This window comes from Mytilus galloprovincialis, chromosome 13 (assembly GCF_965363235.1).
Source record: "Mytilus galloprovincialis chromosome 13, xbMytGall1.hap1.1, whole genome shotgun sequence".
Classification (NCBI taxonomy): domain Eukaryota; kingdom Metazoa; phylum Mollusca; class Bivalvia; order Mytilida; family Mytilidae; genus Mytilus; species Mytilus galloprovincialis.
The window spans coordinates 48,778,625-48,805,053 of NC_134850.1; the positions used below are offsets into that span (position 1 = coordinate 48,778,625).

The window sequence follows — 26,429 nt, forward strand, 5'->3', positions numbered from 1 at the left end:
TTTTCTGGTATTAATGTCTCATGGATTTTGGTCTTTTTATATCCATTGCTTCTAAAGAATAAAGGGTATACTGGTTTTCTCTGTTTTTCCATTTATCAGTTAATAACACATTGTTGTCAATATGTACAGATTCAAGATTCTTGATATTTGGTACTGAGCTTTATATTTGTAAGGGCTATTCCTCGAGAAAATGTATGAGAGAGTTGGACACCACATGATGTTTATTCTGTGTGTTACAGCTGATTTCATTGAGTGTGTAGCTAAAGAAAATATCTTTGATTAGCTTGCTTGCTAGCTGAACCTTAAAGTCATTATTAGGTAATTTATACTACCCTCCTTTTGAAGTAGCCTAGTCCTACAGACATATTGATTGGTTATTAGTCCGACTAGTCTATTCTTAAAGGATATTACCTTTAGCTTGTCGGCTGTAAAGAGTTTGGAAGCAATTGAATTATGTTGCAAATTAAAATATTAAATCATAGTTGAAGGTTCAAGGTCAGCTGTTACCTAACTTTACCTGAAAGTTCATTCAGGAATTTATTTTAAATTAATTATCCTTGGATTTGACACATCAACAAACATGATTACTGTTGCTAAAAATAGAAAAATTTCAAAACTGAAGAAAGGTAAAAATTATCAGCGGGTCTATCTGCTGTGGAAGTTTCTGAAAAATCTGATAATCTACTTTGGAGTTATTGCCCCTGAAATGTCAACTTCTATTTTACAGAATTTCAATAGCTCATAGCTCGGAAAGGGCAGATAAACAATGCCACAGATTGGGCAATAACGAGCATGACTGTGTTGTTGCACAATTGGATGTATGGGCAAATTAACAATGGCCACTCTCCAACATTATAAACCACCATATAATTCAAGATTAAAATTCCCCCTTTTTGCTGATCTTTTTCGTTGATAACTGCTTTTCTTACTTTAGTTTTTGCTGTTTGAAGTTTCTGCTTTACCTTAGCTACTATTATATTTGCCTAACATGAAGCAATGGTATAAATCATTACTGAATGGCATTATTCTATAAGTAGCTCACATAAGATTTGTTCATTGTGACTAATTATTAGGACTTGTTTTGTTAATCGTGTTTGCTATATATTTAAACGGTGTCTCTATATCTATTATGGTATTCAAGGTAATAAGCAAAATTGAAAAACAAAATGTCACTTATTAAAGGGAAGTTAATCCTTAAAGGAGTGGACTGACCATGTCAGCTTTGTTGATTTAAACGTAAGTATTGACACTCGCTGGTCAAGTTTGCTTTATGGCTCGTCTGAATTTTTAGGAAAATGGACGGAAGGAGGGACACATCTTTTCAAACTTTCTTAGCCTCTTTTAGATTGTCGTATAACATTATTAACGTTTTAACTTTGGCATCAATAAATCCTGTTTTTCAGTATACGGTGTTGTATATCTGTATGTTGAATCCGTATTTTCGGAACTGTATTGTGGATATGGATAGTAAATTACACATTGCCGGAAAACAAATAAATAGTGATGTCAATGTTAAAAACGTTGATAATGTAATAAAGATAAACAGGAAAAACGAAAACATATTAAAAACAAGAATGTGTCCCAAGTACACGGATGCCCCATACGCAATATCATTTTCTATGTTCAGTGGACTTTAGAAAAAGGTTAAACTCTAATTTTGGATTAAAATTAGAAAGATCAAATCATAAGGAACATGTATACTAAGTTTCAAGTTGACTGGACTTCAACTTCATCAAAAACTTTAACCTGAAGCGGAACGGACGGACGGACGGACGAACGAACAGACGCACAGACCAGAAAACATAATGCCCATAAATGGGGCATAACAAAAATGTGCCCATAGTACACGGATGCCCCATTCACACTATCATTTCTATGTTCAGTGGACCGTGAAAATGGGTTAAAAACTCTTATTTGGTATTAAAATTAGAAAGATCATATTATAGGGAACATGTGTACTAAGTTTCAAGTTGATTGGACTTCAACTTTATCAATCAAAGTGATGGAAATCACTCATGGAAAGATTGGAAGAGTAATTTCATAGTGAGGTATGGTAGGGACAAAAAAACAATAAAGCACTATTGCTGAAAATTCTTCTAGTGAATGTTTATACCAACTATCCTTGTAAGACATAAGATCTAGACCAACAGCTAATAACTTTAAAGTGTCAACAAAAATAATCTAAAAATGTTGTTTTGGGTCATTTTGTAAGTTGAAACATAGGTTATGTAACATTGAAGATTAGAAGTTGTAAAGTGCCTTTTGATCAATTTATAAAGTATTTTTCAGCACAGGGCATTGAAAATGTACTTTTTAAAACTGTTTCAAGCCAATTACTGATAAAAAAAAATTAGTGAACTAGCCTAAATTGTAGATTAATTGCAGATAATTATTGGAAATTTATGAAGTAAATTATAGGCCTTACTGGAATACCTTTTATACATTCATATTTAAAGTTCTTTTTTTAAGATCTTGTTAATCCTTAATTAATAATTTATCTTTCAGACATTATTTACAGAATTACTTAATGTAATGTAGATCAAAAGTAATAGGCAATAAATAAATCTATCATCCTTATATATCAAACATTTGTGTATTTGTAAATGCTCTTTTGTTCCGACGCTGGAAAGTTCCGGGCGGAAAGAACTAACTAGCCGAAAAGTTCCGGAGGAACTTATTAACTAGTTCGTTTGTTCTTCCTCTGGTTTAAAAGTTCCACCGGAACAAAGTGACTAGTTGGAAAGTTCCAACGGAACATATCAACTAGTTAGAAAGTTCCTTTTCGTCAAATTAGTCAAAACCGGAACTAACAAACTAGCCTAAAAGTTCCAACGGAACTTATCAACCAGTCACACAAAGTTCCACATGGAGAGGTCAAATATTCATTGATATTTGTGTAATAAGATGTATATTGAAAGGTCTGTATAATTATGTAAGACTGAGGTTGATAAGTAATGTGGTCAATTTGACTGACAGTTTAGGAGGTGGGGCATTGTAAATAAAGACCTTGTCCCTGATTGTTTGATGATAATGACAGTTGTCAATCATCTAATATTGTATCAATACTCAATTACATAATCAAAATGTTTTTAAAAAAGCCTGCTCATCAACACACATACAAGACAAACATTCTTGAATGAACTGCTCCAAAAATATACCCATTTCTTCACAGTTTATATGTATATTATGTGCACATATATGAGAACTAATAGGGAACTATATTTCAGGGTGAATACATTTAGTAATAGTAGCTAACCTGTCGTGTTGTTATAGAGGCCAATGCCTAAGGAAAGAGTTAGAACAAGTTCCAATCTTTCCAAAAACTACCTCAACAAAAAACTTTAACCTGAAGCGGGACAGACGGAACCAAATGAACGAACGAACAGACAAACGGATGCACAGACCAGAAACATAATGCCCATAAATAGGACATACAAAAAATCTGCAAACCGAGTCCCTGAGGAGAATGTGTGCACGAATTACGCCAACTGACAGAAAAAAGATTGGGAAGATTAATAAGAAAATATCCAAATATATAGAATAGAAATAAACGATTCAAAGTCATGGCGGACATTTATGCTACTGGTATATAACGTGTACTAACAGTAAATAAATTATACAAGTGTTTATTCATAGCTTATATAAAGTTGACGTCCAAACTTAATAACATGTGTGAAAAGTGGTTACGGTTTAATTGGTTTTCTTAAGTGTTTATTAAGATTAACAATATTAGTTTTAACTTTTTAAAAGGATTTTTATAGCTGACTATAAGATTTTGTTCATTGCTAAATGTAGAACGTCTCATTTGTGATCATACCACAATTTACTTTTATTATAATCTCCTTACAAAAAAAAACTCGGATTCAGAAAGAAACCCATACAAGCCGACCGGTTCCTCCCTTTACTGAGTATACATTGATATTTTAACGGGTTGTTTGTTACGCTATTCCAATGCATAAACCAAATGCGCAAAGGGATATATTGGCGAATTTAACAATACAAAAAACCATTCGCTTCAATACTGTTGATTTGTACAAACTATTCGCCAAAATTACAAACAAACAGATGGTAAACAAATATGTCCGAAAAGTGAAGTGGAAAATTCTCGTATCAGGTCCAAAACTGTTGAAGTTGTATGTTTCTTAACCATGCAATTCTAAGTATGTGAAAACTATCATGGATGTAAGATATTAGTTTATAATATGAAGCCATCAAAACAATATAAATTTTAGACAAGGCAATATAATTATTCAAATAAATATAAGATTTGTGAAGTTTTTAATTTTTAAATGGTACATTGTTTATATATGTATTAATTTTATACAATATAAATTGTAGACAAGGCAATATAGTTATTTTCAAATATATATAAGATTTGCAAAGTTTTTTAATTTCTAAATGGTATATTGTGTATATCGTCGCTGGGCGTCCAAAAAGTCGTATATATGACTTTTTTGGCTAAAAATACTTTATGACACCAATGGTCTGGGCGGGAGGAAATCTTTGGTATTTCAAAATAGCATACAGTTAGACCAATCAAAACGTTTGAAATAAGACATATTGCAAAATTGCCAATGTCAGTTGTTTGTAAAATTTGCTTCCAAAATGTTGTATGAAAACTTGAAAATCGTTGTATAATTGCTTTTGGGATAAAATAATTGTACATTTCTTTGAAAATAATTTTAAGTTCTTGGATAATCCAGAAATGTCAAAGTTTTTATTTCACTCCTATTTTCAAAAATGTTCAAGTTCATATACGACATTTGGAAGCATGCATTTTGTCAAAATTTTCAAAGCCTGTTTGTGAGATATCTTTTTCTTGAAAAATTTGTAATTTACAACATTTTGGAAGCCCAGCGACGATATGTATTATACACGTAGTCTCAGTAGTTTAATCATATATGTAATGTTAGGAAACCTTAGAAAATGACAAAAGCTTTCTGTATATTTCACATCCCAAAATGAATTTCGTGAATAATAAATCAGATATATGTCTGATTATATATAACAAAATAGAAAAAAAGTTATTTCAGCAATTTTTGGTGAATTGTCTTAATAATGGGAACAGATGTATCATAGTGAAAAAACAATGAATCTAGTACATTATATTATAATTTTATAATTGGTTGTATGCAACTGCGACATGTTCATGAACCATTAATTATTAAATCTCGAATTATATTTCGTTGTCGAGGATTGAATAAGAAATAGATATTTTCGTTGAATTTGAATTCACAATAGGGATTTCTTGACAGCAGACTAGAACCAATGGTGCTGTAGCAAATAGAACCAATTCGGGTTTCCTGCTTACAGATATCTGGACAAATTTAATTGGATCGTCCTTCGTTGATTAACTGCTTTGCAAAAAAAAAACACATCTAAAAGAAGATGTGGTGTGTGTGCCAATGAGACAACTCTCCATCCAAATCACATGGTGTAAAAAGTAAACAATTAAAGGTCAAAGTACGGTCTTCAACACATCGAAAAGCAAGAAGTAAAGAGACCCAAAAAGGCCATCTTCTATTTTTTTAAATTCAGATACATTGTAATGCGTTGTCAGAGCTGAATCTCAAACTGACAAATTCCTTATACTATGAATACCTCCCCCTTTTTTACTACACAAAAACAACACAAATGTATAATACAAGGAACATACAGAGTAAAGAGTACGATAATGTCAGGAAAAATCTATCCAGGAGATGAGAATATTCTTTACCTGAAATATCGATTTTTATATCTATTTTGTCGTCTTTCTGAAATTCTATCACAGTATCTTTAACTTTTCCCGTACACCTTGAAACTCTTATCAGACATGCAGCACATCTGCCCGGCTTGAATGATTCTTTGTGGTAGTAACGCATTGATATGATTACAAATATAACTATCGCACCACTGATCGCTATAATGAGTATCATGACAAGTAGGAGAGTGCACAAGGGATCGGATGATGTTGGAAGCGATGACAAAGCAATTGTCAAAAATATAGCATACGATAATAGGATAGTCACTGCATAAGATATACGCTCCCCCGAGTCTGGAGGCAACACAAACACTAATGGATTGAGAATACAGAACGACAAGGTCGGTACAACTAGCATTACAGCATAGTAAAGTGGACGTCGTGTTAAAGTTACTTCAACATTAAACTTTAGGGAGTATATAGAAATCGCCTCCACATACGAACGACTGTTTACTATCCAATCAGAGTTTGTTGAGAAGTAATCTAGTATTACATAGTCGAAAAGCGGAGATAATGTGATATCCGCAGATGTTGTTCCCCATGGTTGAAATTCCAGAGTACAGACTTGTGTGTCAAACGGAAATTTTGTAAAATCTGTAGAGCATTTTGCCTTCAACACGCCACCTGGAAACCATGCCACCCTTCCAGAACTATAAACAGATAGAACGTTGTTTGTGTCGTAACCGATAGGTTTCATTTCATTTGGAGTATTCACGAGAAAAATATAAGGATGCCATATTTTTGAGTTGTCTAAAACAAGATCAGTAACACCGCCATAACTTGCTGGGTTCCATTGTAAAGAGACATCATCCCAACTCATAGAAAGTCCGCCAGTCAAAGATAAAGTTTCGTCGACACCATTAAAACCATTTACAGTAAACAGACAAAATCCGAGTTTGACGTCGACAGGAGTTGATGAGTTTGCCTTCGGAAGAAGATGTTTTTCGTATCCATTCATGATATCATTGAGGACATTTTTCGAATCTTGCAAAGTTTTCGCTTGCGATACTGTATACAAATTACCAAATATGTAGAAAAGAAATAAACGATTCAAAGTCATGGCGGACATTTATGCTACTGGTATATATAACGTATACTAAAAGTAAATAAATCATACACGTGTTTATTCATAGCTTATATATAAAGTTGACGTCCAAACTTAATAACACGTGTTAAAAGTGGACACAGTTTTAATTGCCTTTTAAAGTGCTTATTAAGATTAATATTTAACTTTTTAAAATGATTGTAAAGCTGACTATATGATTTATTGTGTCTGTTTAGTTTATGCATCAATGTAAATATAACGGAATTTGATGAGACTGTCATCAAAGTGAGAGGGTTAACGCTATAAAACCAGGTTTAATCCACCATTTTCTACATTTGAAAATGCCTGTACCAAGTCAGGAATATGACAGTTCTTGTCCATTCGTTTTTGATGCGTTTTGCTATTTGATTTTGCCATGTTATTATGGACTTTCCGAATTGATTTTCTTCTACGTTCAGTATTTTTGTGATTTTCAGTACTTTTTGTTCATTGCTAAATGTAAAACGTCGCATTTGAGATCATACCACAATTTACTTTAAAAGTGATCTATTGAATTTAAAAAAAAAACTGTTGGCCCTGATAAGTCCAAATGGACTACACCTTCTTTTTTATATTGGTAATCAGATTTAAAAAAAAATACTTTTCAAATCCCTTTTTCGTATTTCCTGACTATTTGTAATACATTTAATATTAACAACCGTGCAAGGGCTGTATAGCCAGTCAAGGTCGTTAAAAACTTCCATCATCATCATTAACGGTTTTTTTTTCACATTAGCAACATATTTTTCTTTTTTCGAGCAATATGCAGTTTACTATTCACATCCATATACTGAAAAAAAAATCAACAAAAACTCTGTTAACCGAGTTCCTGTGGATCAGCCGTGATATTGACAAAAACTTTGACATTGCATCGCCACAGACCAGTCTCCCTTTAAGACATTCTTGGATGACGCTTCTAATTCATTAACGCATCTTAGTTTCGGACATTGAATTTAAAAGTCTTTCGCAAATTACCACTTAACACAAACTTTTCCTAAACTGACCATTTAAAACAAATATTTGCAATTTTAAAAGTATTGTACCACTTTGTTTGCAAACTACTAGTCAATGTGACCCATGTTATTTTACCATACTGCCTTCGATCTTCACATGAAGTGAGACTATACCAATCCTTTATACCAGAGACATATATACATGTATATATGTCTCTGTTTATACTGAACCCTAGCTCTAGAATATTAAAAAATTACCACTTCATATGCATTTAACAGGTGAACATCATGAATACATGTGCAAAAGTAGCTATGAACACAAAGAGAAACTTTATCTAAGATCCATGTGCAGGAGATCTAAAACTGATGCACCCTGCGATTACATACGCCTTATAATATGAAAAACAGACATAGCAAAGAAAACTTCACCTTTGACCTATGAACCATGAAAATGATTTTAAGGTCAGATGGACCCTTCCAGATGGACATGTATATCATATAATCATTCCATATACAAATGTATATAGTTAACCTGTTACTGTATAGGAGGAACAAACTAAACCACGAAAATAATTACCTTTAAACCTTGAAAATCAGGTCATGGTCAGATGACACCTGCCAGTTGGGCATGTTCACCTTACTTTCATTCCATACACCAAATATAGTAGACCTATAGCATACAATACAAAAGAATTAAACCAAAACACAAAAACTTAAATATAATCACCGAAACCATGAAAATGATGTCAGGGTCAGATGACCCCTGCCAGTTGGACATGTACACATTACAATCCTTCTATACACCAAATATACTAGACCTATTGCTTATAGTATCTGAGATATGGACCACCAAAACATAACCTTATTTACTGATCCATAAAAGGAGGTCAAGGTCAAGTGAAAACTGTCTGACGGGCATAAGGACCTTGCAGGTACGCACATACCAAATATAGTTATCCTTATACTCATAATAAGAGAAACATTAACCTTACAAAAAAATCTTAATCGTTTTTTCAAGTTGTTACTGAACTGAAAATGAGGTAAAGGGCAATGTTTATGTGACAAACGGAAACTTCGCAACTATATACAAAGTATGAAGCATCTAGGTCGTCCACCTTCTAAAATATAAAGCTTTTTAGAAGTAAGCTAACGCCGCTGCCGCCTCGATTACTATCCTCTGTCGAGTTTTCTGCGACAAAAGTTGTAGGCTCGACACAAAGATTTGTGATCAGTATCTTTAAGGTGTAGATAATGAAGTTGAATAAAGTTATTCTAGATCATAAATTAATTAACAAATGCTTAACATCCAGCAATAAACATGCATGCTGAAGATAATGAGTGACACATGTGTCATCAAACTATATCGTGCTTTGCTAGATGACGAGGTCAGTTGTAAGCTAGGGAGCTACCATTTGATTGGATGGAAGGGGTACAAGGATAAAAAAAAATTTATTTAAGGATTACACCACTGAGGAGCCAAAAAAAAATAAAACTTTTTCTTAATCTGATTTTGGGGCTTATAAGACTGTAAAAAAATAATTGGTGAAGAAAAAATCATATGGTGGTGCACTTCTTTTTTTGCTATGTCCCTTTGGAAATAGTTAATTTTCATGATTTTCCCATTTTTCATCAATTTTTATAAAACTTGTCACGGTCCTTATCTATCCCAAATTCATGTATTTGGTTTTGATGTTATATATGTTATTCTCATAGGATTTTGTCTAATGCTTAGTCCGTTTCTGTGTGTGCTACATTTTAATGTTGTGTCGTTGTTTTCCTCTTATATCTAATGCGTTTCCCTCAGTTTTAGTTTGTTACCCTGATTTTGTTTTTTGTCCATGGATTTATGAGTTTTGAACAGCGGTATACTACTGTTGTCTTTATTTACCTATTTTTTGGCTATTATCGTGAAAAAAATAACAGTTCTACAATTAATCTTTTTTTCAGACTTTCAATAAAGATGAAGTGGACAAATTAACTTAAAAAACTATAGGTATGTGTTAATATAAGAAAGTTTTCCAACCACTTGGTCGATGCCTCTGCTGGTGGACGTTTCGTCCCCGAGGGTATCAACAGCCCAGTAGTCAGCACTTCGGTATTGACATGAATATCAATGATGTTGTCATTTTTTATAAATTTCCTGTTTACAAAACTTTGAATTTTTCGAAAGACTAAGGATTTTCTTATCCTAGGCATAGATAGCCTTAGCCGTATTTGGCACAACGTTTTGCAATTTTGGATCCTCAATGCTCTTCAACCTTGTATTTGTTTGGTTTATAACTATTTTGATATGAGCGTCACTGATGAGTCTTATGTAGACGAAACGCACGTCTGGCGTACTAAATTATAATCCTGGTACCTTTGATAACTATTTACACCACTGGGTCGATGCCTCTGCTGGTGGACGTTTCGTCCCCGAGGGTATCAACAGCCCAGTAGTCAGCACATCGGTGTTGACATGAATATCAATTATGTGGTCATTTTTTTTATAAATTTCCTGTTAACAAAACTTTGAATTTTTCGAAAAGCTAAGGATTTTCTTATCCCAGGTATAGATTACCTTAGCCGTATTTGGCACAACTTTTTGGAATTTTGGATCCTCAATGCTCTTCAACTTTGTATTTGTTTGGTTTATAACTATTTTGATATTAGCGTCACTGTAGACGAAACGCGCTTCTGGCGTACTAAATTACAATCCTTTGACTATTTTATCATATTTTAATGCTTTTTGGTGTAAAATTTACCATGCTGTCAATTTTGTAAATTTGTGATTTTTTTTAGATTTAAGAACAAAATGCATATTATTTCCAACTTGTTTGTTATAAATGATTGAAACAAGAATGTGTCCAAAGTACACGGATGCCCCACTTGCACTATCCTTTTCCATGTTCCATGAACTGTAAAAATTGGGTAATAATCTAATTTGGCATTAAAATTAGAAAGATTATATTATAGGGAACATATGTAATAAGTTTCAAGTTGATTGGACTTCAATTTCATTAAAAACTACCTTGACCAAAAACTTTAACCTGAAACTCCCACTTTCATTTTCTATGTATAGTGAACCGTGAAATTGGGGTCAAAAGTCTAATTTGGCATTAAATTTAGAAAGATCATAGCATAAGCAACAAGTGTACTAAGTTTCAAGTTGATTGGAATTTAGCTTCATCAAAAACTTCCTTGACCAAAAACTTTAACCTGAAACTCCCCCTTTCATTTTCTATGTTCAGTGGACCGTGAAATTGGGGTCAAAAGTCTAATTTGACTTTAAAATTAGAAAGATCATATCATAAGCAACAAGTGTACTAAGTTTCAAATTGATTGGAATTCAGCTTCATCAAAAACTTCCTTGACCAAAAACTTTAACCTGAAACTCCCCCTTTCATTTTCTATGTTCAGTGGACCGTGAAATTGGGGTCAAAAGTCTAATTTGACTTTAAAATTAGAAAGATCATATCATAAGCAACAAGTGTACTGTTTCAAGTTGATTGGACAGCTTCATCAAAAACTACCTTGACAAAAAACTTTAACCTGAACGGACGGACGGACGGACGAACGGAGGCACAGACCAGAAAACAAAATGCCCCTCTACTATCGTAGGTGGGGCATAAAAATACATATCTAAGAAATTTTGAAAAGACAAAAATGATATGGGATGAACATGCTTCTGGTAAAATCATTTTTGTACACCTCAATCATTTTCTCAAAATTTTGGCTAAAAAGACTGCATGTGACTTGATTGGTTGTAAAATTTGAAAACTGGATTACTCAAAAACTGTTAATTGCAAATACACAATTTTTACAAATAGTTATGTTGATTATAATATTTTTAAAATTCATTGATATTTTCCAATTGTATCACATGTTTTGGAAATAATTCCAGCACGAGATTTCAACGAGACTGAAACGTCAGAAGAATACATCCTTAAGTTGTAATCTCTGTCCTGCCCTTTATTTCAGTTTATCATGACTTTTTTTTACATAAATTGTCATTCCGGCTTTTTTTTGTCAAGTGTCTCAACTTGACTTTTTTTTACTTAAAACTTCTGTTCAGCCTACTTTTTTCAAATTTCACCCCCACCCCCTAAACATCAAATTCAAATGGTAGCTCCCTTTAAATGAATATTATCATTGCAGTGTAACAGAAGTCTGACTCCAAACCAACCATTCTTTGCTCTCAATTTCTGACAGAGAAGAAGTCAATGCTTATAAAGACGTGGATTTGACCAAATCAAGAATCAGACTACTGATCTTCAAGATTCATGGTGATCATCTCTAAAACACTACACCACAAAGTGTTATATATAACTAGCAGTAAACAAAAATGGATATTCTGTAAACCTTAATACAAGGCAAAAATTCATGGGTGAAATACAAATCCTATCGACATTGTGTTAATTTATGCAAATGAGAGATAGTAATCAGGCCTCTATTTGATCTACATTCCTATTTCATCATGAAAAGCAGAGTATAGTTTCATCAGCATTTAACCTTTGACAGAGTCATTGAATTAGTACATAATAGGTGTGCTATATTCATACTAACTTATCTGTAGTTATAAAACTTTTTGATGAGGATGCAGAATGAACAACATGACTGAATGGCAATAGAGTAAAATAATAAAAGTTTTTTTTTCAAAAAAATTATTTTATTATTTGGATTTCCAATAACAGAACACTGTATACATACATCTTGGTTACAGCACAAGTTCTACAGAAAACTGATTTAAGATGAAAAGAATACCATTTGGAGTAGCTCAAATATGAATATGAACAATAGTGTATGAGTTGCCCTTATCACTGAAAAGTGAGATAGATACCTAGCAGACAGTGATATAAGTGAAAATGTACATGAGACAATGTTCCATTTAATGAAAATTTATAAATTATTACTTGATCATTTAGGCCAAAACATATAATACATGTTTTTCCACTAACATGCTGTATAAAAATAGGGTAAAAAGGTAGGCAATATCATTTTATTTTACAAACATTCTTTAGCTGGTTACTACTAGGGAATTAGTTATATGTTAACAGTGCTCATTCAAAAATTGCATAAAAAGTTTTAGGGTAGGCACTAAAAATTGGGGTAGGTAGGCTTAGTGGAAACACATGTATTATTTTTTTTGGCCTTTTGAAATAAATGTAACAGTATAGATTTTGCAATAATAAAAACTTGGAATTTATCATTTTAACATTGATTTTCCCTGACACAGGATATTTGCAATAGTATTAATAAAATCTTTCATTTTTAACAGTAATCAATAATTCTCAATAATTAATGCATACATTAATTTCTGAATTTACAGGATATAAAGTAAAACTTTACAAAGACATGTACTATAAATTTGGAAATTAATAAGCATGCAGCTAATCTTGAAATCACATTAACTAATATTGCAATTTGGTTGGTCATGTCGCCATTGAAATGCTTGCATTTATGATTTGACAGTAATTAAAGTGATGATTGCCTAAAGGATTTCACATAAACTTACATGGGCGTATGACATTTGCACCAATTTTTAAAATTGTCATTCTTTCATTTGCCCCGATTTCATTTTTTCACTTGCTCTGATTTTATATAATGCTCCTAATTGCATTTGCAGCTTAACACAGGTGAGTAAATACTTGTACATGTACTATACCTTGAAAGTATATTGGTAAAATTTGCTAATAAACGTTGTTCACTTATGTTTAAGTTAAGAAAATCCAGGCCGTTACGTATGTTAAAATGCAAACTCTAGAAATGCCCGCATCAGTACGTAAGCCAGAGATAGAAAATATGGACCCTGTTATGATTGACAATACTATAAATATAGAAGATAATACAAAATGTGCTGAGATGTGTAAAAAACTCAAGAGTTCAGCAAGAAGAGTTTAGAGAGACAGAGCTATTAAGTAGAGAAAATTGTCTAGAATAAGCAGTTACTTTAAATCCAATGTAAACTTCAACTTCTGCTTTTCAGAATTCATATAAAAATGGATACTTTGACCACCCTTTTTTTAGAAGTAAATACAAATAAGGGGGCACCATTATGTACTAATGATATTGTAATATCATGGGAATAAGATCAATCACATCAAATGAGTGTGTATTTACCCAAGAAAAAGGTGGTCCCTAACCAAATCCTGTGAAAATTCCTTAAAACGGGATTAAAAAAATATTTGATGCAATGAACAGATTACATATTATTTTAAAAAAAAAAGAAAGAAGAAATTGAACAAGTATTCAAGGATGAATATTTTTAAATGCCTAACCTGCATTACTCAATTTGACTAAATAATTAGGTGAACCTTTTTGAAAAAAAATGTATTATGTTACGATTATTAGATCTTTCCAAGCTATCAGTGAAACTTGATTGTTACAAAAATAATTGTACCCAATATAAAGGTTTCTTTTATACCATAATATCTTATCTATTTGACATTTTTACCAATACTGATGAATGATGGACTATGAATAAACATGTAAATGAGGTCCCACAGATGTTGGTCCTTAATGAAGTATAAATAGACCCTAAACTAGTGGTCCTTGCATTCCACATTCTAGGTAAAATTACCCTTTAAAAGTAAAATAATATAAAACTATGTCATGCCGTAGAGACAATCAGAAGAGTTACCAATCTCATGGTCCATTAAGGGTAAGACAGAAATATAAGTACCCTTAAATGCAAGTGTAACATAAAAATCAAATAAAACATTACTTAATTAAGTACTAACAAATCTGTAGAAACAAAGAACAGTACATCTGTGAGGGTCTGGGTGAAAATGTCTTCATCTATGTATTCTTTTATTTTCAGGGCATGTTTCTCTTTTTCCGATTTTTTGCACATAATAATCATCATAATTCATTATTCTTTATTATTTATATTCCAGCATTACATTATTGTCTATTCATTATATTCTAATACCCCATTATTGTCTATTTATAAAATGTTTGGCCCATTCAACTCTTCAATGCTTTTAGTGGCCAATTAATCTCCATTTTATTAACCTCATTCAGATCCTCATTTATAACATACATTTTCATAAATATTATCACATTAAAGGTTATTTAAAGCTAATTTCTCCAAATTTAAATTCTTATATAGTTTTGCAAAAAATAAAAAAATAAAAGGCCTGTATACGTGTATCATATACATCTATTAGCATTTCCTAAATACAGATGTAGCATAATATGCGGGTTGAAATATACAATAAAGCAGCAAAATGAAAAGTTAAATATTTAATGCCACTCCTGTTGATGAGCAAACATTCCAAAAATACTTTTTAGATAAAACACAGATGTTTTGTGGAAACAAATAATATGAATGTATAAAAGTCTTTTAATGTTTGGTAACTTAGAACTACAAAATCCATACCAAACAATATAAATATTACTAACCATTTTTTACTTTACAACCTCAACTTGATCCACAACTTTCGTATATATAAAAAATGTAAACTAATTACAATATTATTCTAAAAAAATACCAAATGTCTTTTCCATTTTAAGGTTAATATGCATAAACAAGTATAAATAAAGATATAAAAAAAATTAATAAGTTATAAAGTTCCTAGAAAACTGACATTTCACTACATGGCCTATATATATGCATGGTTATTCATCAGAAGCAGTTGGGACTGAAAGGTTTCTAAATTATCTAAGACATGCATATCATTTTCAAACTGGTGTAAATTAATTTGTGTTCTTTTACATCTATACATGTATAATTTTTCTTAAAATGTAATTTTATTACAACTACACCATATTTAAAGATATTTAATTTAATCCCAATGACCATAATAAAAAAGAAAGTGACTGTCAAAGTAAAAAAATAATGAAAAAAAATTTCAATAAATGCTTAATACATGATGTAAACAGCACATGGCACATGAGACAGTATATAATATATATTATTAGAAAAAAGATTCCAAAATCCTTAAAAATAATATGAAATCACAATTATGAAAACTGCAAGTAACTTAATTTAAATTGGAAAAAAATATATATATTTAGTACAACCAATGGCATTGTATCACAATATAAAACAATAACTTGAAAAGAAATTCAAAGTAAAAATTATCAACAACCAAATTATATAAAAATTAACAACATTTGGCTATACCGTCTAATATGTTACCAAATTACAACCAATACATAAACATTAATTCCCTTTCTTTGCTACAGTTAAAGTACTGCATGTAAGTCATGTATAAGCAAAATGTAAAATTACCTCTGCTGTTATAGAATTAAAATATCACAAATTAAGTTCTACTTAAATTATCTCCCTTATTAAAGCTGCTTATAAAAAAAGTAAAAGTAATGTTATCATAACAATTTTTACATTTAAAAATATAATTTGAGCCATTTTAAAATGTTTCGTCATGCAATTTCATATTATTTGCTATAACATGTATAAGCAATTAAATGAATTAAATATAATTGTTGTTTTCCAAAAGATTAAAATTTCTCAAATATGCATGACTCTTATCTAATTTTCCTGACCTTGTGAGGGCTTCATAGCCAGTCAAGGTTGTTAAAAAACCCCATCACCATAATTTGAATATAGCAAATATAAAATCTATTTTTCCCAATCTAATTTTGGAATATCTGTGTTACCATTTCCATGGTAAATATTAATATGACCTTCACATTTAAAATAGAGGTCAAACACAGACTCATAACCTTTATCTCTCCACCAAATACAAAGCTGTCGGTTCCATGTGCAAGGCAAAATATAAAATAAATTTTCATGTTCTAATGATAACAAAGTAAAAAAATCTTGATCTCCTAAATGACCTTGGAATGAATATTTTTTTGTTAAATCGTTTACAACCTTTGGATTAATTAAGGAATTATATAACTCAGATTTTCTCATTTTGTCTAAGTTTAGAAGTAGCACACCACTGTTAAACCCTGTAATTCCATTTGGTGGTGGATCACCGACTCTTGTACCTGGATTAGCGCCACGATATACTGAAAGCACATGTCTATAAACAGGTTGATTCTCCCTGGCTATACCCATGACATTTGTGTCGGAAAAGTTATCAAATAGATCAAAAAGCTCCTTGACATCGTTATTGAATTTTAAATCGGCATCCATCATTATGACCCTGTGTAATGTTTCTGGCATGACCCTGTGTATTGCGATAGAGAGGAAGAATAAGGAATGACTGTAATATGCTCCAGGTTTATAACTAAAGTGCTGCTGCATCTCCTTTATAACTTCATGTAGTTTCTTTGCTAAATCATCAGTATCTAGCTTTACCAACTGAAATTACAAAAAAAAAAAATTTAGACTTTATTTTTACTAACTGTTGACTCATTATTGTCCATTGAATACCAAATTTTCGTGGCCTTATGTGAACCACATCCAACTAATTTCAAATTTTCTATAGGTTTGTATGTAGACCTATTTACAACCACGAAATTAAATGCCTATGAGAACAACAATTTTTCACTTGATTCACGAAAATTGGTACCCATAAAAATAAATGAATAGACAGTATCATGCATATGGGTTATGGAAGACCTTGATTGCCCATAACATAATTTTTACATTATACTTGCAGCTTTACAAAATTCTAAGAAGAATGAAACCACACAATACTCAATGAACTTGAGTACCTACCATGTCTCCCATGGGATAAATTTTGGAACTGCCCTATATTGATAGTGTACCAAAGTCTGACCAATATCTGCAGGCATATTGCTAGCAAGTACTTACAAGTACAATTTTCTTGAACATTTCAAAGGTTGTAAATTTGTAATTCAGGGTAAAGTTATATTCAACCATAAAACTCAAATTTTATGAATAAATTATCATTTTACAAATGAGCCAAAATTAAGATCAATGTCAACAGGAATAACCAGATGCTCCACAGGATGTAGCTTTATACGAACCCTGAACCCTGAACGGTTTGGGCAATGGTAATCAAAGTGCTTGTAATCACCGAATGGTAAAGACTGCTTTAATTTATCAGTTGGTAATAAAAGTGAATATTGCATTGTATATTGTATAGCATTGATTTAAGTTGATTCAACTACTATTCTGGACAAAGAAAGATAACTTCAACTTCTAAAGATTTCATAAAGTATTGGTTTTAGATGATTCATCAACCATTCTGGACAAAGAAAGATAACTCCAATTTATTGTCTAGAAACTACAAAAATGCCTGTTTTTGGCCCCTTTTTGGCCCTTTATTCCTAAACTGTTTGCCACCATAACCCTTAAAACATATCCCAACCTTCTAATTATGCTATTAAACATTGTGGTACAATTTCAGAACACTTTAAATACTGATACACAACTAATTGTCCTGACACTAGATAAATGCTTGTTTTGGGCCCTTTTGGGCCCCTTATTCCTAAACCTTAGGGACCATAACCCCCAAAACCAATACCAAGCTTCCTTTTGTGGTTATGAACATTGTGTTAAAATTTTATCGATTTCTATTAACTAATATGAAAGTTATTATCCAGAAACCATCTGTCTTCGGACTACGACGACGACCCTGCCAACAACGTGATACCAATATAGGACCGCAAACTATTTTGCAGTTGTATAAAAAGTGCTGAGCAATGTTTGATTTCAGAAGGACTAGATGTCATTATAGGATAAAATTTATATTTGTGAATAAAATAGTTACATATATATATATATTTCATTTTTTAATACAAGTTTGAACCAAATATCTGCGCAATCTGCAAAAAAGGAAGAAAATTATAACTATAGTAACATGTTTTATGTATTCAGAGCAATTAAAATCACTGATTGAAAGATAGGAGGATTTGTATCCATAACTTCAAACTTTTACAGTCCTTCATTGAGACATGGATATGATATAGCACTATTGGATATATTTACATTTATGCCATTCTTCAGAAAGATAAGAAATTATTTCATGAGATAAAATGACCTAAATGTGTCTATGTCAGAGGTTCACTAAATTCATAGAACAATTTCTTTTTCTTTAATTAACTGACTTCTTCTTATTGCAACTTCCCTAAATCTGCTTAAAATAAATCTGCTTAAAATATATATCCTAACCTCCTAATAATGACTGGCATGTATTGTTTTAATTTGAAGTTGACATGGTTGAAGTGCATATCTTTAACTGTAATATTGGCTTATATTATAAGACTAATAAAAGACTTATACATTTACGAACCACAGATTAATAACAGGTTTATGATTTATTACTTACCAAGGTCAAGAGTGGATTACAACTTACATATATTTAAACCTTCAGAATAACATATCAAATCAAAAAGTATTAAATGATATCAAGGCATTGACATGCACAAAAATCTGTTGAAAGAAAAACAGCCAAAGAGGTTAATTGTTGTTCAAGGTTAATGTAAAGAAAAGCAAATTGTTTGACTGCTGTTGAATTCTTCTATAAAATATAGCCTCTATCTGCTATAGTTTTCATAAAAAAAAATCCAAAATAAAGGAAAAGGTTTGATCAAGGGCAATAACTTTTATGAGGAGGCTTCAGTTTACTTTGGGGCATGTTCATGTTCATTTTCCCTTGATCGTTTTTAATGTTTACAGTTTCTATGAATCTATTGGTTTTTTTTACAAAAAATTGTAAAAAGTTCAAGGGCAATTACTCCTTTAAAAAAGTCTTCTGAAGATTTTATGCTTTATAGAGCTGTGTTCATTTACAAAATGTATTTGTAGTTCTTTTTCTGCTGATCATATTTGCCATTTCAGCTTCACTATAACTATTTGCAAAACATTTGTAACAAGAATGTGTCCATAGTACATAGATGCCCCCTCCACCTGCACTATCATTTTCTTTGTTCAATGGACTGTGAATGTGGTCAAATCTCTAATTTGTCATTAAATTTAGAAAGTTCATATCATAGGGAACATATGTACTAAGACTTCAACTTTATCAAAAACTACCTTGACCGAAACTTTAACCAAAAACATTAACCTGAAGCATGACTGACGGACGAAAGGATGAACAGATGGATGATGAACAAACTGAAAAAACCTAATGCCAATAAATGAATAAATGGGGCCTATTATATAGGGCATAACAATCATCATTTTAAGGACAATACTTCTCTAATGGTGTTGTTGTACAGTTTTGGTCAAATATAAGATCTTAATTGATGAACAAAGTGAGAGATTTTATCTACTTGTCAAAGACAGATTTTTCAATGAAAGATTTCTAATTTGAAAAAATATTGCACCAATATCTGGAATTATTCAATACAAGAACTATCAGGGGCATGACTTCCAAAGTTTAAAAAAAGGGGGCATAATCATAGGGACAAGGGATTACAAAAATATATTGCAATATATATACTTTTTTTGGTATGTTCCAAAAAAGTTTTAGCCCTTAGGGTCTCATTCTAATATAATTTTAAATTCATTTTGTATTTTTCATTCCTACAATGTATTTTCAGTGACATTATACCGATGTTAATTAACAGGTTGTTTGACACTCAAGATGTCAATTGAAACCAGTGAGTTTCCCACTGAATTTCCTTGTAATAATCACCTTGATTAATGACACGGGTCAGGGTCAATTAGGGAATGACATCAATTGTATAACACTGAAAAGATCACTGAAAAGATTTTTGGATCTAATTTTCGAAAAAGCAGAAAGTTTAAATTCTAAACAGGAGGCACAGAAGAGAGATAAAAAAATCTGGAGATTTTAACTCCTGCCAGAAGATTCACATGTATGGGACTTGTCTACAGGTAACATTTATGTTGATAAGCCACAATGGGTATTGATCAGGCTGTTCCATCCACAAATTAATCCCGTCCCAAGTTGATCTGGCCCCAAGTTGACCCAAGTCAATACTTGATGTAATAAAATACCAAATAGTATAAAAGGGGGAAACAAATTCTCAATTTTGGTTATTTTTTTAACCTAAAAATATGAATGTTTGTGTGCAACAGCATGGGATCAGCTTGCATTTTTGTGTACTGGTATCATCGTAATAATTGGTCATAAAATTTGATGGACCCGAAAGGTTTGATTTATATTATTTGACAATTTGGGGACCTACCAAATTTTAACGTGTTTGATATTTCATACTTTTGGAAGTGAAGTACCTTTGAAAATCAGGGAATCAAACAATTTTTAAATCAAAGGTCATCTTTGCACACCTCAAAAGGAATCATACCTTACTTTATAATTTTTTTGGGGTATTTCTGGAAATTTTTTTTGCACAAATAAGCCATAAAAGGTATAAGACTTGTATTGTATCTATGAAAACATTTCTTTCCATCAATGAAGATTTCATGCCAAAAAAGGGTCTCAATGTTCAGCTGAAAAAAGACTTTCAGCTAAAATTTTTTTAAAAAAGACGTTATACGTCTACAGGTATTAAAGATTAATAAAATCCATCAACTACCCCAATATTGAACGTACACCTTATAGCCAGAGACCAATCCAGAAATGATGTTCATAAGTGGGTGCACGCTGGGGATCGTAGCAATAATCCGACACCCCGAAATTTCGACAGTCCAGTACTCTGACAGTCCGATAATCCGACAGTTCGTTAATCCGACAGTCCGATGGTCCGACACGAAGACGTGCTGCTGCAAAGGATGAATGTCTTCTTATAAGCTTATTAGCATACTGCTGAAACACAAGCAGTGTTAAAAATTTAAAAAGTGGAATGCATCGTAATGCCATTATGGGATATAAATTAAATCCCATCTTGTTTGAACAATTAATATAAGATTCCTTATATCATCATCTCGATGTTGATAACGAGAATGTCTGTTGACATACATTTTGTACATGCGCAAGCGCATGCATGTAACCAAGGATTTGTATATATTTGAATATACAATTCCATGATGTAACCAGGAACATATATATTGTTAGATATACTGTTTCAAGGTCCAAGATGTAATGTATAATGTGGTTGAATGAGATATGTCCCATGTATTAGATGTATGCTTTTGCTTTTATATCTGAGGGGTGTGGGCCCAGAAGATATGAAACGACTACATCGGATTGAATAACATAGAAGTACACATGTATCAATATTTTTTTTTTTATCTTTTCTCTTGTTTTCTAAATTTAGCAATTAGTTTTGATAAAATAGGAATAGCGTCATTATCCATGTTATCTCAAATTTCAGTCAAGATGCAGTAACATTTTCAGAGGGTCTCACTAATTAGCGACAAGAAGCGTCAAGAAGCTACAAGAAGCGTTAAGAAGCGACAAGAAGAATAATTTTAGCGACGAGAAGCGTCAAGAAGCTTTTTAGCGACAAGAAAACTTTTCTTTTTTTTTATTAAAGTCTTATTTAGTCTTTTTTAATATACGGGCAATGAATTGATGATTTTTATTATTATATTGATAGATGAAGAAATTAAACATTTGTGAGGAAGGGATTGTGTAGTTTTTAATATTATATGAATAGATGAAGAAATTAAACATTTGTAAGAGCAAAGAAATGCACACGCTATAAAATAAAAATAAAAAAAAAGATTTACACCTTTCCTTTGAAGGATTTATTGAAACAAAAACATGAAATATCATTTCCTTTCAAACTGTACAATTCATTTTTCCTGATAGGACCAACGTTAGCTGTGGCTTCTCCGTAAGGTAATACACAATGTAGAACATCAAATGAGATTAACGAGGCGCGTGTCCCTTGTTTTATTGCTACAATAACATCCAATTAACACCTTCAACTTTGTACACGCATCAGACTAAACAATTACATGCGCCAGAATATACAATCACTGTAAATAGTGAACACCTGTTGAAAACTCAAGATTGTCATTGATTTCCTTTAATCTTCAATCAATATGCATAAATATGATAAATATCGTTAAATGAGGCAATACACTATATAAAATGATGAAAAAAAATCTCATTTTAACTATGTTTTCCTCCTGTTTGATTTCAGTTCTTTTGTATTTCACAATTTGTGCATGTATTTTCTGAACAATGATGCACACACATAATGCATTTTGCAAGTTTATTATATATTGCACAAAGATAGTTTTAAAAACAAATTATAAGATAAATATATTATTGTTCTAAAACACAAGTAAAAGTAATATCATAATACGACAGGGTTAACGTAATACTTGCTGTTATACGTAATATAATATCATGTAAATAAATGTAGCAACTGAATTAGATCTATGTTTCATTTTTTCCCCTATCAATATTAACTTTCTTGTCATTAAAACTGTTTTCTATTGCATATTCTTTTAATATTTATTTGGAATAAGTAATTTTAATAAAAAAAAATATGATTTCTTGTCGCTTCTTGGCGCTAATATTATTCTTCTTGTCGCTTCTTGACGCTTCTTGTCGCTAAAATTCTTCTTGTTGCTAATTAGTGAGACTGCTTTCAGAAGGGTTTCATAGTTCATGATTTAGAATGAAATCTTAACTTAAATTGCATCTATTTATACTACCTTATCATTGCTCTAGCTTGTATGGCAATATAAACCGCTGTACTATCTAGTCTTCTTTTGGTTTACTGATTGCCAAAACCTGAACTCTTTGCTGATAAAGGATAACACTTCTATGTAAATTATTATACAGATTGGACTGTCGGATTATAGGTCTGACCCCGCACGCTGAGGTCAACCATGCCTCAGTAATTCCCTATATAAATTTTGTTCCCATCTTTGACATCAAAAGTTCTAGTCCGAGATTACTCTGACCTCCAACAGCTGTTTTGCCAGACAAGCTGGGGCTGTGGGACGTCAGAGTAATCTCAGACTACAAAAGTTCAAGAGCCTGAAAAGGAGCAGATTCTTGGGTCAAGCAATGCAGATTTTCAAATAGCAATTTAGTCTATTGTGTTGTTCGATTGTATGCATAAATAAAATAAATATGCTTATTGATTATAATATATTACAAATGTACCTTGTATTGTTTATTGTATTTACTGACAGCTTGTTTTAAGATTGCATCTGCAATGACCTGACTAGCTTGGTCACCAATTATGTAAATGTTGACAGGCGTAGTTGTCCATTTAAACATTGATAAAACAGTTGTTTGGAACTTCTGTTGTAGATTTGTGTTGTCTTTGGCATTTGTAAATGTAATTACAACGTTAATTTCATGTACTGGTTCATTTTTCTTGGCCGTAGCAGTGCCCTGCGGTTCGTTTTCCAAAATAACTTTCACATTGCCCACTCCTTTCCCTAAAGGCACAGGGTCTGCTTGTGGTATTTTTGAGTCAATGTGATTGAAAAAGGATGTTGTTAAAAGAATTTGGTAGCAAATAATAATTATAACACATGTAATAAGGAAAGCAAGTATCTTCAGCACACCAGATGATTTCATATTCGGTATTCAGCTGCATCGTTTGCATAGTTATCGTCAAAAATATGTATACAAATCCGGGAAGGTCTTAAAAAAAGAAAATGTAAAATTGACATATATTTTAAGTAATTTCTAAGTAACGGTTGTTCAAAAAATAAAAAAATAAAACTAATTATGAAAGCTTGTGAATTGTTCCACAGTTTTGAATTGAACTATTTTGATTTTGAAATGTGCTTTTATCAGAATGTCATCTGGAAGCCGGTCACATTACCGGTTACGTTTTTTCCAAAAAAAATTCGAAAACTACATAACCCTGTCAAAATTTTTGATACTTTCCCAGAAAATTTACGTGAGTTAATATGGTTTGAAATAAATGTGCTTTACATGATTGAACATAGAAATGGAAAAAACGTAGTCGGAATTAATCTTTTACAGAAATAGAGAAGTTTAATATTCACAGCCTCTTGAATTTCTACCCATAAATAATTTTATAAAATCGTTTATAGGCCTGGTAAAATATTTTTTGTGTTTTTTACTATTGCAGTTAAAATTATTTACTTATCAATGGATATGTCTTTTATATATTTTTTTAAAGGGGCACTAGCTGTCAAATTTATGTTCACAGATTCGACTCCTTATATTTGATTAATAACAATGTAAAACATTTATCCAAATTATAAAAAGTTTAAAATAAACAATTTAGAGGGCTTGTTCTCGATATATGTATCTTTGTTTCGTGTGCATTTTAGTCAAGACACCATCTAATTTAAGACTATCGAGTTGACATCCGAAGACCTCCGATGGTCATATAAGCTATGTAAACATACATATAGATATAAATAGATTGAGAACTCGTGTAACTTTGATTGATTTTTATAAGTCTGTGTAATTTGATATTATTGATTAAAAATATATGCTACTCATCGTTTTTACCTGTATAAGAATGATTTTTTTGTGTGGATCGAATTAGTCAATCAAATGATTTACGGCTTTGTTTCACTTCAATGTTGACATTCTTTTCCCTTAAATAACTTAATTGAAGTTCACATGAAGACGAATTTAATAAGGTCGAATTATTCATTTGCAAGTAAATAACTCATTATCAATGTTTCGGTGCTTATTTTAACAAAGTTAGTGGTTACTGCAAGCGAACTATTATTTCACTTTTTCTCTTTCATTAATGAGTGAACAAAAAATATCATATTTTAGATTTTTTATATATCTAGTAGCTTGTGCCACTTTAAATGTTTGAACTTTTTAGATTAATTTGATAAATGTTTCCCTCATAACCTATTATGTCCTCTGTTGTGTCTATTTTTTTTCAGTTTCAATGCAGATAACAATTAATTCGGATACTGTGAGTTTCTGGTGTTGTTTTTTTTAAAAGTTCCCCCCCCCTGAAATATTTTTTTAGGAAACTGTGACAAATATCCGTTTTTAAGTCAAGGCATTCAAAGTGTTCTCTCGTACCTCCTTAAAACCCTGACAGGTAATTTTAATAAGCGTTTGCAACTGCAAAAGGCCACAATCTATGCTATCCTATGTTATTTGACTGTTTCATGGACTTGGATGTATTTTCAGCATAAGGAAAAGGTTATCTATATTCAATTAAAAAATATAAGTTATATAATTTAGATGATATGAATTAAGTCTGGTTTGAATACACTTTATACAGGGAATTATTTAAGTCCTTACCTTAGGTAAAACTTTATTTGTAATTTATATTTTAAGTTGTCATTGTAATTGACTAGTAGGGGATGTTCAACCATTTTAACGACTTTTCCCAACTAAGAGGGTCATTGGAAGATTGGTTTCATTCCTTCAAACCACATTCTCTATATAAAAACAGTAAATTTGCACAAACAGATGTTTTCATCACCCTAAATCTAAGATTTACCAAAATCGTTGGCACTGTAATAGTTTAAAGGGACATTAGCTCTCTGATTCATCTTCACCGATTGTAGGCTCAAATTTTCATATTTGAAATACAACATTCTAAAACATATGTCTAAATTACGAAACTGCCTCGATAATAAAATCAACATTCTTTTTTTTTGGGAGGGGGGAGGGGGGAGGGGTCTAGACAACAATTAATTTTAAAACTAAAGAGTTTAACGTCCAAATGCAATAGGATTTTTCTATGTTTAATAGTGTAGATTAAACACGGCTGGTAATCTGCACACGCAGAACATTTGGTTCTGCAATGATAACCGTGAGAGGATTTTTCAGTTGTGCTTGAGTGGAGTAATTGTCACCGCTTCAAAAGGTATGTACATTTCTTAATCGCAAATTTCTTATTCAACTGATCAAAATATTGAAAATAGGAGGATGCTATGCTGTGGTGAATACTTTAACGAAGAGATAAATGTATTATTTACTGGTGTGCGTGGAGT

At 31.6% G+C, this 26,429-nt stretch overlaps 2 protein-coding genes across 2 annotated transcripts; both read right to left on the minus strand.

Annotated features, from left to right (window-relative positions):
- Window positions 1-4,670: 4,670 nt before the first annotated feature.
- LOC143056030 (acetylcholine receptor subunit alpha-1-B-like) lies at window positions 4,671-6,821 on the minus strand. The gene has a single exon (XM_076229109.1). The coding sequence runs from the start codon at window positions 6,807-6,809 to the stop codon at window positions 5,616-5,618; it is 1,194 nt and encodes a 397-aa protein (XP_076085224.1). The 5' UTR covers window positions 6,810-6,821; the 3' UTR covers window positions 4,671-5,615.
- An 8,867-nt stretch (window positions 6,822-15,688) lies between these two features.
- On the minus strand, window positions 15,689-24,084 carry LOC143056382 (xyloside xylosyltransferase 1-like). Its single transcript, XM_076229474.1, has 2 exons — window positions 23,635-24,084; window positions 15,689-17,030 (listed from the first exon to the last, which is right to left on the minus strand). Exons 1-2 carry the CDS (start codon window positions 24,055-24,057, stop codon window positions 16,341-16,343), a joined length of 1,113 nt encoding a protein of 370 aa, XP_076085589.1. The 5' UTR covers window positions 24,058-24,084; the 3' UTR covers window positions 15,689-16,340.
- Window positions 24,085-26,429: the final 2,345 nt, after the last annotated feature.

Coding starts and splice junctions, on each gene's coding strand:
- LOC143056382 (XM_076229474.1), bottom strand. CDS start 24,057: ATGAAATCATCTGGTGTGCTGAAGATACTTGCTTTCCTTATTACATGT. Junction 17,031..23,634: donor AATACAATAAACAATACAAG/GTACATTTGTAA, acceptor TTGTAATTTCAG/TTGGTAAAGCTAGATACTGA.
- LOC143056030 (XM_076229109.1), bottom strand. CDS start 6,809: ATGTCCGCCATGACTTTGAATCGTTTATTTCTTTTCTACATATTTGGT.